This window comes from Lissotriton vulgaris, chromosome 4_1 (assembly GCF_964263255.1).
Source record: "Lissotriton vulgaris chromosome 4_1, aLisVul1.2, whole genome shotgun sequence".
Taxonomy (NCBI): domain Eukaryota; kingdom Metazoa; phylum Chordata; class Amphibia; order Caudata; family Salamandridae; genus Lissotriton; species Lissotriton vulgaris.
Genome location: NC_141691.1, coordinates 2,058,967,796 through 2,058,980,325, shown reverse-complemented (window position 1 = coordinate 2,058,980,325; position 12,530 = coordinate 2,058,967,796). Strand labels below are relative to the sequence as shown.

The 12,530-nt window shown below is 51.7% G+C and overlaps 1 protein-coding gene across 2 annotated transcripts in view; it reads left to right on the top strand.

Moving 5' to 3' along the window:
* Positions 1-9,349: 9,349 nt before the first annotated feature.
* LOC147724962 (E3 ubiquitin-protein ligase TRIM39-like) overlaps positions 9,350-12,530 on the top strand; it is a 299,690-nt gene continuing 296,509 nt past the window's right edge. The window contains exon 1 of one of the 2 annotated variants that reach the window (XM_086966453.1): positions 9,350-9,864. In XM_086966453.1, the coding sequence (XP_086822579.1) occupies positions 9,448-9,864 (417 nt within the window). In that variant the 5' untranslated portion in view covers positions 9,350-9,447. The remainder of the gene's footprint in view (positions 9,865-12,530) is intronic. The other variant, XM_086966454.1, reaches the window with a different exon arrangement.

Sequence of the window (12,530 nt, the reverse complement as noted above, 5' to 3'; positions counted from 1 at the left end):
AACTTGCTCCCTGGATACCTGTCCTTCACGTACACTCGGTCTCTTTCCTGGATATCCTGTTCTTTGGCCCTGCGACGGAAGCTTGCATAGTTGTTGGACCGGGTCCTGTTGGAGAGGGTCTTTTGCGGGTCCACGCGGTTTGGAGCCCAGTCAGGATGACTGGGGGGGGTGTCCCTGACCACTCGTCCGAGGGCGGAGGGACCTGGTGCCGCTTCCGTGGTTCGATGTGGTGTTAGCCGATACTCCCTCAGGAAACTATAGATCGCCCGTTCCAGGGGGGCTTCCTCTGCATGGGCTATTCTTATGACCTTGTTTAGTGTCCGCATGAATCTCTCTACCTCCCCGTTGGCTTGAGGCCAGCGGGGGGTTATCTTCCGGTGATGGATTCCCCAGCTTTTGAGGTATTCAGCAAATTCTTGCTCCTGAAACGGTGGTCCATTGTCGGTTTTGACCTTCTCAAAGATGCCGTGGGTGGCTATGGTCTTATCGAACTTGGCGATGACATCTTTGGCTGTTTGAGTCTCTACAACTTCAACTTCTGGGTACTTGGTGAAGTCGTCTATGATGACGAGTACGTATCTCCCATCCGGTAGGTGTCCGAAGTCAGCGCTGACACACTCCCATGGCCTCTGCGGATTGTCTTCAGTGAGGACCGGGGGTGGTCGCTCGGGTTTCCCCGCAGCTTGGCACCATCTGCACGTTCTGACTACTTGTTCCACCATGGTGTCCATTTCTGGGAACCAAACTTTGGCTTGGAGTCTGCTCTTGGTCTTCACCATAGCTTGGTGTCCTCGGTGGGCTAGCTCCATGGCTTGCTGGGTCAGGCTTGCTGGCATCACTATCCGTGGGCCTCTCAGTAGGCATCCCCGGTTGTCAATGGATAGTTCTTCTTTTACTCTCAGAAGTGTTTCCAGTGATGCTTTGGCTTGTGGTGTTCTTTTGTCCAGGGAAGCCTGAATGGGCCGCCACATTGTTCCTGGCCTCAAAACGGAACCGAAAACATAATTTTACATGACTTTTCTTTACATTTTATTTAAATAATGGAAGAAATGTAATGTAAAATTAAGTTACTGGCTCTGGTTTGTGCCCAGATAGAACTTCCAAGAGGTGCTTTTTTTTAAAAACACAAAATATGTGTAAAACGGTGCCTTTAGTAGTGTCATGATATCATGCAAGTAATTTTAAATGGAGTGTTGATTTGAAGCACAAGGAATAGAGGCTTCACAATTCACTTTTAATGTATCCCATTTTAAAAAGTTCCTCACCCTTGCAGTGGCCATATGTTTCTGTTGTGAACGAGACAAATAAATTAGCTAGGAGCGCTGAGCATAGGCCAGGCTAAGGTCTGTGGCCCCTTCCTTGTGTGAGCAAAGAATTGAAAATAATGCAATTAGAGGCACAAAAGGCATATAAAAATATATTGGAATGTTTTAGAAAATCACAATGTTTATTTCTTTTACATACATTAGCATTTCGGATGAACAGCATATTAGAGTACTTACATTGAGAGGCATTTTTAGAAGTAATAACTGAACATGAACCAATCATTGACTCCCACCACCCCTGATATTAATTCTATAATAATGAACTGAGTGGCAAGTCATGTGCACCATATATGTGGAATAGGTTATAATTACATGAAACAAATTTAAAGTCTGTCATGAAAGAATTTGTACAGTGCTCTTCCTGAACTCCGGCATTTCAAGGTCTGGTCATGTGATGATGTAGAAAAAGGAGGTATGATGTAATAAACTAATTGTATTTCAGCATTTGTTTATAATGCTTACTAGCCTGCAAGCCAATCCATGTAGAGTTTGTGGTGGGAAGGGTGTTGTCTTTATTTTTTGAGCCTATGTGGGAAGTGTTCCATGTTGTGCATGATGACCATCGATGTTCTTTTACCGAGTTATGAAACGTAGTAGTGTGTTGGATGAAAAGGAGTGAGAGACAGTTGTGCAGGTTATGGCTTTTAGTATGATTGCAGCTTTGAACAGCACTACACGGCCATATGATTTCTTATGATTGTAGTTTCTTAGCTGGTTATGACAGAGGTCAGGAGTATGCAGTTGGTTGAAGAGGAAAGCCAGGACTAATACCAGGCTCACTGGTTTCATATCGTGCATTGCAGACACTAAATGGGTGTCTGTTTATCCCTCATCAATGAAGCTGGGTATGGAGGGACTTTAGGAATAATGTACAAGTTACTGGACCTTTAGTAGCTCACAATGATTTTCATGGATCAGAAGTAGCTCTCACCGCAGAAAAGGTTGGAGACCCCTGCTCCAGATGTACTTGGTGGGGAGCTGGTGGCAGTTTCCCTGGCAGGTGTTTCAGGCTCCTCTTTGGGCTTTTTGATGGAATCTCCCCGGAGGCTCATAGGAGAGAAGATAAAATAGAGCCTTCAGAAATTTGTTTTATGGAAAGGGGTTTGTTACGCCACCAGTCACCGCACCTGGGAGTGAGGGAGTGAAGGTAAAGGAGCTTGTGCACTTGTACACCCAAAAAAAGGGGGGAGGGGAAGAAGGAATTCAAAGGCTTTGTAGATAAAGAAGACTGAAATGAACCACGGACTGAAACGTTGATATGCAGCAGGTATATATGCTGTTGGTGAGTAGGACCCAAAGGGGTGGTGAAAGGTTGAGATACAAGTGCCTGGTTTAACCAAAACAGCAAATAAGTGTCCCCGAAATGATTCAAGACATTCCTGACAAAAGCTCCTTAGCAAAGCACAAACACAACCCTTTACACTCACCCCTTTATCCCAAACCTTCCTCCTGCCACCCTCTCTACCCTCCCGTGTCTTCAGAGACGGTAGGACTCACAGACTCTGCCGCAACTCTCCAGAGTTGCGGCCGCTCTCCAGCCTCTTCCGGTGGGTTCCACCACTCTTCGGACCACCGCTCGTCAGGTTCGCCTTCTTCCTCCTGGACTCCTGCAGCCTTTGCGTTCTTCTGTCTTCCCGCGTCGTCTTCGTCCAGGTCGTTCTGTTATCCTCCGTTCTCCGTCGTCACGCCTCGTTCCTCGTTGCTGGTCCACGACAACTCCTTCCTGTCTCCTCTGACTTTCATTGGCTGTTGACAACTTCTTCCTGGTTCAACTCCTCCCTCTTCCGGTACCGTCCTCGGCTCTCGCTGTGAGGAAACAGCATACGGAAAGGGTAATTGGCGCAAACCCGCTTTTGCCTCCAAGTCCCAGGGTGCATTAGGCTGACTCCAGATACAGGAATGTCCGCTCCATTGTGACCCGGCGGTAAGTCTTTCGGCCTCTTTATCACTGTGTGTAAATGTAGCTCCTCTTGGTAATGCTGTATATATGTGCATGCTTCCTTATGTGCATATCTATGTGTGTGTCTGTGTTTATATGTGCTTGTGCCTGCATGCGTATGTGTGCATGTGTGTGTGTATAGATTCCTATATGGTTGCACCTATCAGTGTATGCAGCTGAGGGTTCCTGTTTCCAAATGTGTGCATATTTATGTGTGCGATTGTGTCTGTGTATGCGTGTTTTTTTTGTATTTGTGCTTGTATGTTTGTGTGTGTCTATCTGTGCATCTATGTTTATTTTGAAAGTTGTTATTAATGCACATAAAGGCCCCAGGGGTGGGCGGCAGTGCTTTAATAAAAACAATATTTGTAACAATAACCACAGGCTGCTGAAAACATAAACCTTTAGTACTTGAATTCAACAATCAGCAGATGTGCAGTGACATATTAAACTTTTGAGAGAACATGCCAGTGCCCAGCACCACGTGTCATGCTTTTTTCTTTGCCTTTATTTGAGCTACGATGTGTTTGTTGTTCTCCTCTGAGGTTATCCAGTAGGTTGTAGATTATGTGTCTTGTTTATGAAATACATAGTCCTCTTCAAAAACATGTGGCTTCAGGAACATATAATTCTATTGGTGTTACTTTTTCCCCATTACCCCCAGGTCCCTTATGTCCTCAGCCCATTCATTACTAATGGAGATTACTATCTCCTGACAGAAAATAAAAAACAAGAGGAATGCTGGGATATACCTACTGCCCCTCCCCCCGGGAGTATAAAGGTAGTACCTACCCAGCAGACCTCCTGTTCTTTTTTTCTGTCTTCGACAGAAATGGCTGATGGATGCTGTTGGTGTGGGGGGACTGCACCTGCTCCTGCTGGGCTTGAGTGGCGTTCGGTCCTCCTGTGGCTCCTCCTGTCCGGCTGCCTGGCTTCTCGGGCAGGGGTGAGGTTCCTGTTGTGTCTCCCCCCCGGCCTGCCGGGCTTGCTGGGGGGGATTGACTTCTCCACGGCCGCTGTTCCGGTTTACTGGCCCTTTGCGGCTGGTGCGCCGCCTCCCGGTTCCTTCCGGGTCGCTGGGAGCGTCTCCCCGAGCCTGGCCGGGTGGGAGACGCGCTGCGCTGACTTTCGATTCCCGGATCCGGCTGTGGGTGTGTGGGGGCCTTGATGGTGCTACTCGGGCCCCCGCTCCGGGTGAGTCCCGCTTTTGCGGTGTTTTGTACATTTATGACTCTGTCCGCTGTTTGTTGCGGGGCGTTGGATTCCTGGAGCGTTTGCCTTTGCATGCCTCGGATGTCTAGTGGAGTGGTGTAGCCCTATGGTTGGAGCGGCGGACCCTGGTGCGGAGGTCTGTCCCGGGACCAGGGTTAGATTCCCCGCCTCGGCAGGTCTTGAGCTCGATATCCCACGGAACTGAATACCTCCTGTGCCAGGGTTTGTGGGTTTGTGTCCCATCGGAGGTGTAACCCATTTTACGCTTTTTCTTCCAGGGCCAGACTTTCTGTCCTGGGAGCTGGTGGGGTTCAGAGCTGTTTCTATGGATGACTCCTGAACCCGGATACCGAGAGCCTCTACTGTGGGCTCGGCTCTGGCCACAGCTCCGTAATTCACTCCCCCACACCCAACACTCGGGATACTGTGTGCAGTTTTTGGTGTGAATGAGCGAGGCTGCCGCTGAGGCCTGCCTGGGTGCGTGGTGCTCGTTCTCCGGCTGCAGTGCCCTGCCTTCCCCCGGAGGGTGCTAGGGTGCAGATTTTCTGTTCCTGTACTGTTCCAGGTGGTGCCAGTGCTTGGGGCGTTCCTTCTGATGCTGCCGACTTGATGCTGGTGTCACGTGTTCGGTCCTCGGCATTAGGCTCCACATCCTGTGTTTGTGTGTTGCATGTGTGCTCCTGTGGCACGTTCGGTTGCAGTTCTTACGCTGGGCCTTGCCGGGCCGGGGTTGTGTGTTCGTGCCTCGCCTGGTTCTGCTGTTGGTTTTCGTTGTCCGTTGCACTGTTTTTGTTGTGCTTGGACTTGGGGTTCTGCTCTTGCTAGGGGGTCTATTCCTTTGCATGCCCCCTCTTGGCTGCTGGACCTGTTCCCGGGGCTGCGTATGTGTGTGGGACTTTACATGCTGCCCTACGCCCACTCTGATCGCCTCCTCTTGGTGGGTCTAGGTTGGGGGTGTGCGACGGGGGTTTGTTTGGCCTCTGCTGTTTGCTGGTTGCTTTTCGGCTAGGCCGCTGCTCTGCCCCTTTCTCTCTTGGGCCCGGGTCTGGGGGGGGGGAGGGGGTGTGCTGCCTGCCTATGTGGTGGGGCTGCTCTGTCCCTGTGACTCTGCCTGTCGCGCCCTTTCGACTTGAGCGGACGCCTTGGCGGTGGGTGGTCCTGGTTCTTGTCTCGGCGGGGGCGCTCTTCCTCCGGTATTTCTGGGCGGCTCTCGCTTCTCGCGGTTTCTTCCGCCTTGGCAGGGTTCCTCGGTGTTGGGGGTGGTTGTGTTCTGTCGGCTGCCCCTCCCATCTTGGTGCTGTCGCCCTTGGTTCATGCCTCCTGTCGACTCTCTTCTGTGTGCGGCGCTGGCCTTTGGGTCTCGGTTTCTGGGGTGCTTTCCTGGTCCCAGGTCTGGTTGGGTGTGTGCGCTGCTGCCTGCCGTGGTGGCTGGTTTGGCTGTTCCTTGGCCACTGTTTTGTTCTGAGTCTGGTGGCTCTGTGGACCTCTTCCCTTCGGGGTTTGCGGTTTCTTCCCTTTTGGGGGTTTCCTGCTGCTGCTGTTTCGGGGTCCGCGCTGCCTTCGGCTGGCCCCGGTTCTCCGGTGGTTGCCGTTCCGTGGGTCTGTTCCCTTGGTTCTCTTCTTCGGGGGTTCCCCTGCTCTTGGCGCCTCTGGGGGTGTTTGCCCTTTCTGTTTCTGGATTGGGTTCCGGTCGCCTCTGTGGTGGCCGGTTCTTTTTGCTGCTCCTGCCTTTGCTTGCTCGTGGGTTCCCTGTGTGGTTGGGGTTTCCCTGCCTGCTGGTTTGCGTGCCTTCTACTTCCGGCTCTCTACCCCGTCTGGTGGTGGGTCGTTGTTCCTGCTTCTTGGTCCTCTGCGCGGTGGGTCCTGTGGGCTCCCCTCGTTCGGGTGGGCCTGCAGTCTGCCTCCTCTGCGGGCTGGCTGTTGTGGCCTCTGCCCTGCTTGGGGATCCTGGTTCTCCCTTCCGGGTTCCTGGTCCTTTCCCTCCTTTGCCTTGGCTGCGCCTGGTTCCTTTCTTGAGGTGCCGTTGGTTCTTTGGGGTGCTCTCTCCCCTCTGCCTCTGCTTGGGTGGCTTTTGCTGCCTTGGGGCCGGCTGTTCTGTTCATCCCGGCCTGCGCCTGTTGTCGGGCGTGATACGTGGTGGGGGGCCTGCTTGGTCCTTCTGGTGCTGTGGCCTTCTCTTTGCTGGGTTCTGCTGTTTCCTGGCGTCCCCTCCTATGTCTGCTGTGTGGTCTGCCTGATGTCTCCTGGCGGCTGCCGGGTCCTGTCATGCCTCCTGTTCTGGGGGTTGGTGGTTGTTCCCGCGCTCCGCTTTCTGCTCGGTGACTTGGTCTGGCCTGGTTGGTTCTGCCTGGCCGCCTGGAGCTGTGGGGTGCGATTGGCCTCTTCCTTGGTTTTCTTCCCTGCCTCTTCTGGTTTTGGGTGTGGTGCAGGGTGGCGGTTGTTGTTGCCTCTCCTGGGCCTGTGGATTCTTATCTCACTGGATGTCTGCTGGGTCTGCCTCCCGGCCTGCCGGGCTTGCTGGGTGGCATGGCTTCCTCCTGGCCGGTTGTTCCGGGTTCTCGGCCCTTTTGGGCGGGGGCACCGTCTCCCCGTTTCTTCGGGGTCGCTCTGCGCGTCTCCCCGTTGCTTGGCCGTGTGGGTGGCGCGCTGCGCTGGTTGCTGTGGCCTGCGTTTGCTTCTGCTTGGCTTTCGGCCGTGGCTTTCTGTGGTTGCCTGTTGCCTTGGGCTTCCTCCCTGTTGGCTCCTGTTCTGAGCTGGTCTGCCTTCTGTTTGTGCGTCCTGCTCTGGGTTGCCTGGTTGTGCTCTTTCTGCGGTCCTGGCCTGCCGGGTGGAGTGTCTTCTGGGAGTTTCATGGGTGGCTTGGCGCTTCTTTGCAGGTGCCCTGTTTGCCTGTGGGGTGTCTGGTCCCTGCAGGGTTTCGGTTGCTTATGGTTGTGGTGTGTTCCGGTCTGGTTCTTGTTTCTGGCCGTCACTCTGTTGCCTTCTTGTTTGCCCTTCTTGTCTCTTCTGGGGTTCGTTGGGGCTTCGGCGGGGCTATTGGCTCTCGGGCCTGTGCTCTGTTGGGGTCTTGCCCTCTTTGTCCTTCCCTTGTTTGGGTTGGTTCTGCGGGTTGCTTTGGCTTTGGCTTGAGCTTCCTGCCTGTATCCCTGGTTGCGGCTTTAGCCGTGCGGGGTTCGTCCCCTGTGCTGGCCCTGCCTTGGGTCTTGCCGGGCTGTGGGTTGTGGTTTGCTTGGGCTTTCCTCCCTGGCTGCGGTTGCTTCTGTGAGGTCCTCTGGGGTGGTTTTGCCTCTGTCTCTCTGGCCTCTGGGTTTCTGCGCCGGCCCTTTGCTTGGACTGTTTGGGGTCTTTGTGCCTGGCCTTTTTTTTTTGGTTTGGCTTGGCTTGGCTGTGGTTGTTGTGCCCTTCGTGGTTCCCTTGCTGTTGTCTTGGGTCCTCCGGGTCCTTGGCCCGTCCGGTTGCTCTCCTGCTTTGGTGTTCAGGTTTGCCTTCTTCGGGCTGTTGTTTCCTGCTCCCGTTTCCTCCGCTTTGGCTGGAGTTCTGTTTTGGGGTTCCTGGGGTTCCTTCGGTTCCCTTTCCTCTTTTTCCGGGTCTCTTGTCCCGGTTGGTTGCCCTTGTTGGTTGTTCCTGCTCGGGTTTCCTGGAGGTGCGGGTTCCCTTTGCCTTGTGTCCTCGTCTTGCGGGACCTGGTGGCTTGGCTTCCTCGGGTTTGCTCTTCGTTCCCTGGTGTCTGGGGTTTCTCTCTTTCCCTGGCCTTGGGCTCGGTCTTGCCTTTCGGGTCGGGGTCTGGTGGGCTTCCGCTGTTCTTCTTGGTTGGGCCTTTGGTTCCTCTAGTCCGCTTGTCTCCTGCCGGTTCTGGTGTGGGTTGTCTTCTCCTGCCCGTTTCTGGCTTTTTGGCCTGGTGGTTCGTGGCCTTTCTCTTCGTTTGGCCTCTCTTCTGCTGTTGTCCCCTTGCCTGTGGTGTCTTGGGTGTCTGTGTTCACCCTGTCGCTGGTTGGCTGTCGGGTGTTCCTGCGGTGGGCTGGTTGGCCTCTGTGGTGGCCGGTCTGGTCGTCTGGCTGTGCGCCCTTGCTCTTGTTGGGTGTCTGCTGGTCTGGTAGGGGTCCCTCTTGTCGGGGGCTCTGCCTGGGGTTTCCCCGGTTCTTCCTTTTTCCTTCTGCGGTTGCTGCCTTGGTGTGGTTTCCTGGGTTGGCTTCTGTTGGGTTGGGAAGGCCGGCTTTTTACTGCTTTGGTATTTCTCCATTAGTAATGAATGGGCCGAGGACATAAGGGACCTGGGGGTAATGCTACATTACTTACCGGTAATCCTCATTACTCCTGGTCCCGTTGTCCTCGGCCCATTCATACGCCCCTCCCTCCCTCCCGGGCGGCCAGCCTTCCTGTCTGGGCTTGTTAGTACAGGAGGTCTGCTGGGTAGGTACTACCTTTATACTCCCGGGGGGAGGGGCAGTACGTATATCCCAGCATTCCTCTTGTTTTTTATTTTCTGTCAGGAGATAGTAATCTCCATTAGTAATGAATGCGCCGAGGACAACGGGACCAGGAGTAATGAGGATTACCGGTAAGTAATGTAGCATTACTCTTGTCTCCCCTCCCTTATAACCTACTTCTCATTTTAAGGTTCTTTAGCTCAATGAGGTCATACGAATAACAATAGCACTTTGCAAATATTCTCATTCCGCTACATACAAAAAACAAAAGTAAAAAACATTGCCATTTTTAACACCAAAAGCACTAGCTTTCACAAAAGCGAGACCTATTGCATTGAACATGCTTGTTTACTCTTGAAGTTGCCCTGCGTTGCAGCCCCGAGGGCGGGGTCACCTGCACCCTTTGTCTTGATGAACAGCTTATCACCCGTGCCAGCCCGTGATGGGACCAGAACAAAGGTTGCTCTGAGTAGAACACATCTTACACCAGTCCTGATAAGGATATTCCTGACAGACGCGAGGAGCAGGCACGCGCAGAGCAGACATGGCGGCCGCAGACCCCGGGGCCGAGCTCCAGGAAGAAGCCACCTGCTCCATCTGCACGGAGCTGTTCACTGACCCCGTGACCCTGGGCTGCGGACACAGCTTCTGTCTCTCCTGCCTCGCCACATACAAGGCCAGCGAGGATTTAAACAAACACTGTCCAGAATGCAGGAAGAAGTTTGTCCTGGGTAAATCACTGAAGCCAAATATGAGATTAGCAAACATGGTAGAAATTGTGAAAAGAATGCAAATCGCACGTCAAGACCCTGACACAGGAAGTCAGTGTGAGGAGCACGGGGAGAGGCTGCAGCTCTTCTGTGAAACTGATGGTGAACTCCTGTGTGTGGTCTGTAGAGAGTCCCGGGCACACAGAGCGCACCGTGTGACCCCCGTCACCGAGGCCGAGCAGGAGTACAAGGTAAGAGGCTCAGAATCTTTCTTTGGTGCAGTTTTCTTCTAGATAGTGCTTCACTTTATCGCTGGATTCACAGCATCAAGAAATAAACACAACTCTTACAATGCATGCTAAAAATGGAATCCACTGGGCTAATGTCATAGACTTTCTGTGGATTGCCTTGTAGCCGCCATAGGATGAGTATTTGTTGGGGCTCACGTGTGGAAGTGAAGGTTTTGCTGGACACCCCTGCCTTTAGCTGTTGGTGGGTGTGAGATGTGATAGTGGCATATCTGCCCAGAAACGCCTACATGTGTCGCAGGGCTTTACAACGTGTCGCATCTGTCAGATGCGTCACGTTGTAAATAACCCCGCACCATGGTGCAGGATTTGCGCCGCCGCTGCGTCACAAAAGTGACGCAACGGCGGCGTAAATAAGGTGCAAGGGGCTTGTAAATCTGCCCCATTGTGCTTTGGCTTCGGGTTTGGGGTCGTGGCCTAGATACCTTCTGACTCGTGATTGGCCTTGGTTCCCTGGTGTCAATGCACTCGGATGAGGGGGAGGGTGCTGCGCGCCTTGAGGCCAGGTCAGCCTCTGACTGGTGTCATTTCCTCAGGAGCTTTAAACCTGGCTTTTCATAGGAAAGGAGCCCCTGGACCAGGCTCTGACAGCTGCGTTGTCATGGGATTCACAGGTAAAAGTTGCAGGTTAAAAATTGCAAATGTATACTGTTTCCTCCCACTGATGAGGCATTGAAGCACTTGAAGCTGCTCTGGAACCCAAGGGAAAAGGAAAAGGGTTGGACAGAGAAGAGGTTGTGATCAATGAAATGTGGTATCAGAAAATGTCAGAATAATAAGAAGCATTGACGCCGGCAGGCAAGAGGCTGAGAGGAGGCAGAGAGGAGGCTGAGAGGAGGCTGCGAGGAGGCTGAGAGGAGGCTGCGAGGAGGCAGAGAGGAGGCTGTTCTCAGACATAGAAGGCCGCAGAGATTGGAAGGTAAGAAGAGAGTCACTCTGAAGACAGAAAGGAGAGGAGAAAAGAGAAAGGAAGTCAGTGTTTAATGCATAGATTTAAGAGTATAGTGGGAGCAGGCATTCTGAGAGGGCAAACAATCAGTAGAAAAAAAACAACATAATACATGGTGAACCTTATCAAATGGGCCGCGTACGTCAAAGCTGTAATGCACCAAAGCTGGGGGTCTGGGCCACTATTTCTGAAGTGCAATGATTAGGTCTCAACTGAGACAGCGCATGTGCTGCCGCTTACAAGTCTATTATTCTTTAAAAAAAAATCTAGACCATTACCTACCATTCGCTCCCTAGCTCTACTCTCATCTCTTTTGCTTTCATTGGTCAGCTGCAGCTAGTTTCATTTGGCGAGTCTTGCTCCAGACGGCATTGGGGGGATTTTGGTTTCACCTTCTTTAGATTGAAGACACATACTCTCTCTTTTCGTATTTGTGAGATTCAGGCTATTTTTTTCAGTTCAAGAGTGTGTGAACTGTGGTCCCGAGGCAGTTAACTACTTTCTTCGCAAAGCAAGAAAACAATACAAAGACCAAATCCTGAGAGTCAAATCCTCCCATATGAGAGCCATTGCGAATTCTGCAAAGAATAGACCGAAGCGCCGGTTTGAGGTCACTACACAGACTACTAACCACTAGGGCTCCTACGTCATCCGTGGCCTGTTACTACGACTTCATGGATTTTTTTAATATAAAAATTAGAGACATCCATAGCTCGCTGCCTATAAACTAATGCCTTGATTCGGTTGAGACAAGGCACCCCAATCATGACCATCCCTCTCTCCATTTTCTGACCAGGACCTATAACTAACAATATTCAAAGTATCACCCTGAAACCACCGTCAGGACTCCATTCAAAGTTCTACCAGTAAATGTCTTGCCGCACACCTTCTCCTCATATGATCCACCATGGTGAACTCCTCTTCAAACAGGGACTCTTACCAGATTGACTAAAAATGGATCAAAACACCCTGAGAATCTGAACAACTACTGCCAACCTCCACAAGCCCTATCTTAGGCAAAGTCACCGAAAGTTGCGTAGCATCCCAACTAGTTTCACACATTCGAACAAACAACCTCCTAGACTCTCCTCAATCAGGTTTCCACAGGGGTCACAGTACAGAAACTGTGATTCTTCAAATAGTCAATGACACGCTCAGAGACCTCGACTCCGGCAACTTCTGCTTCCTGAATTTATTCGCTGCATTAGACGCTGTCAACCATCTGGACCTCCTTTGTACAATTGAGTTTCACATAGGATGTGGAGGCACTGTCCTCAACTGGTTCTTCTATACCTATATAACCGTTCCTAAATTGTGAAATTGAGCAACTCGCTCTTGAGACCCGTCTGTATTCACCAAGTAATCCTTCATGGCTCGACTCCGTCCTCAACCCTCTTTAACCTCTACCTAGAATTTTTTTTTGCGTGATTCTTAGAAACTCTGGGATTATCTTCCACCTCTACACCAACAACACCCAAATATACTTGAAAATCTCATCCCCAGAAGACTTCTTTCTGCTTTCAAAAACACTAAAAGATCAAACCATTGAATAACCATTTAAAACTCAACCCAGCTAAAACAGAATTTCTCTCGATCTCACATCCGAAAGCACAAATGCCAGTAGAAGAATGGATGGCCAAACTTCCCGCCATTGTGCAGT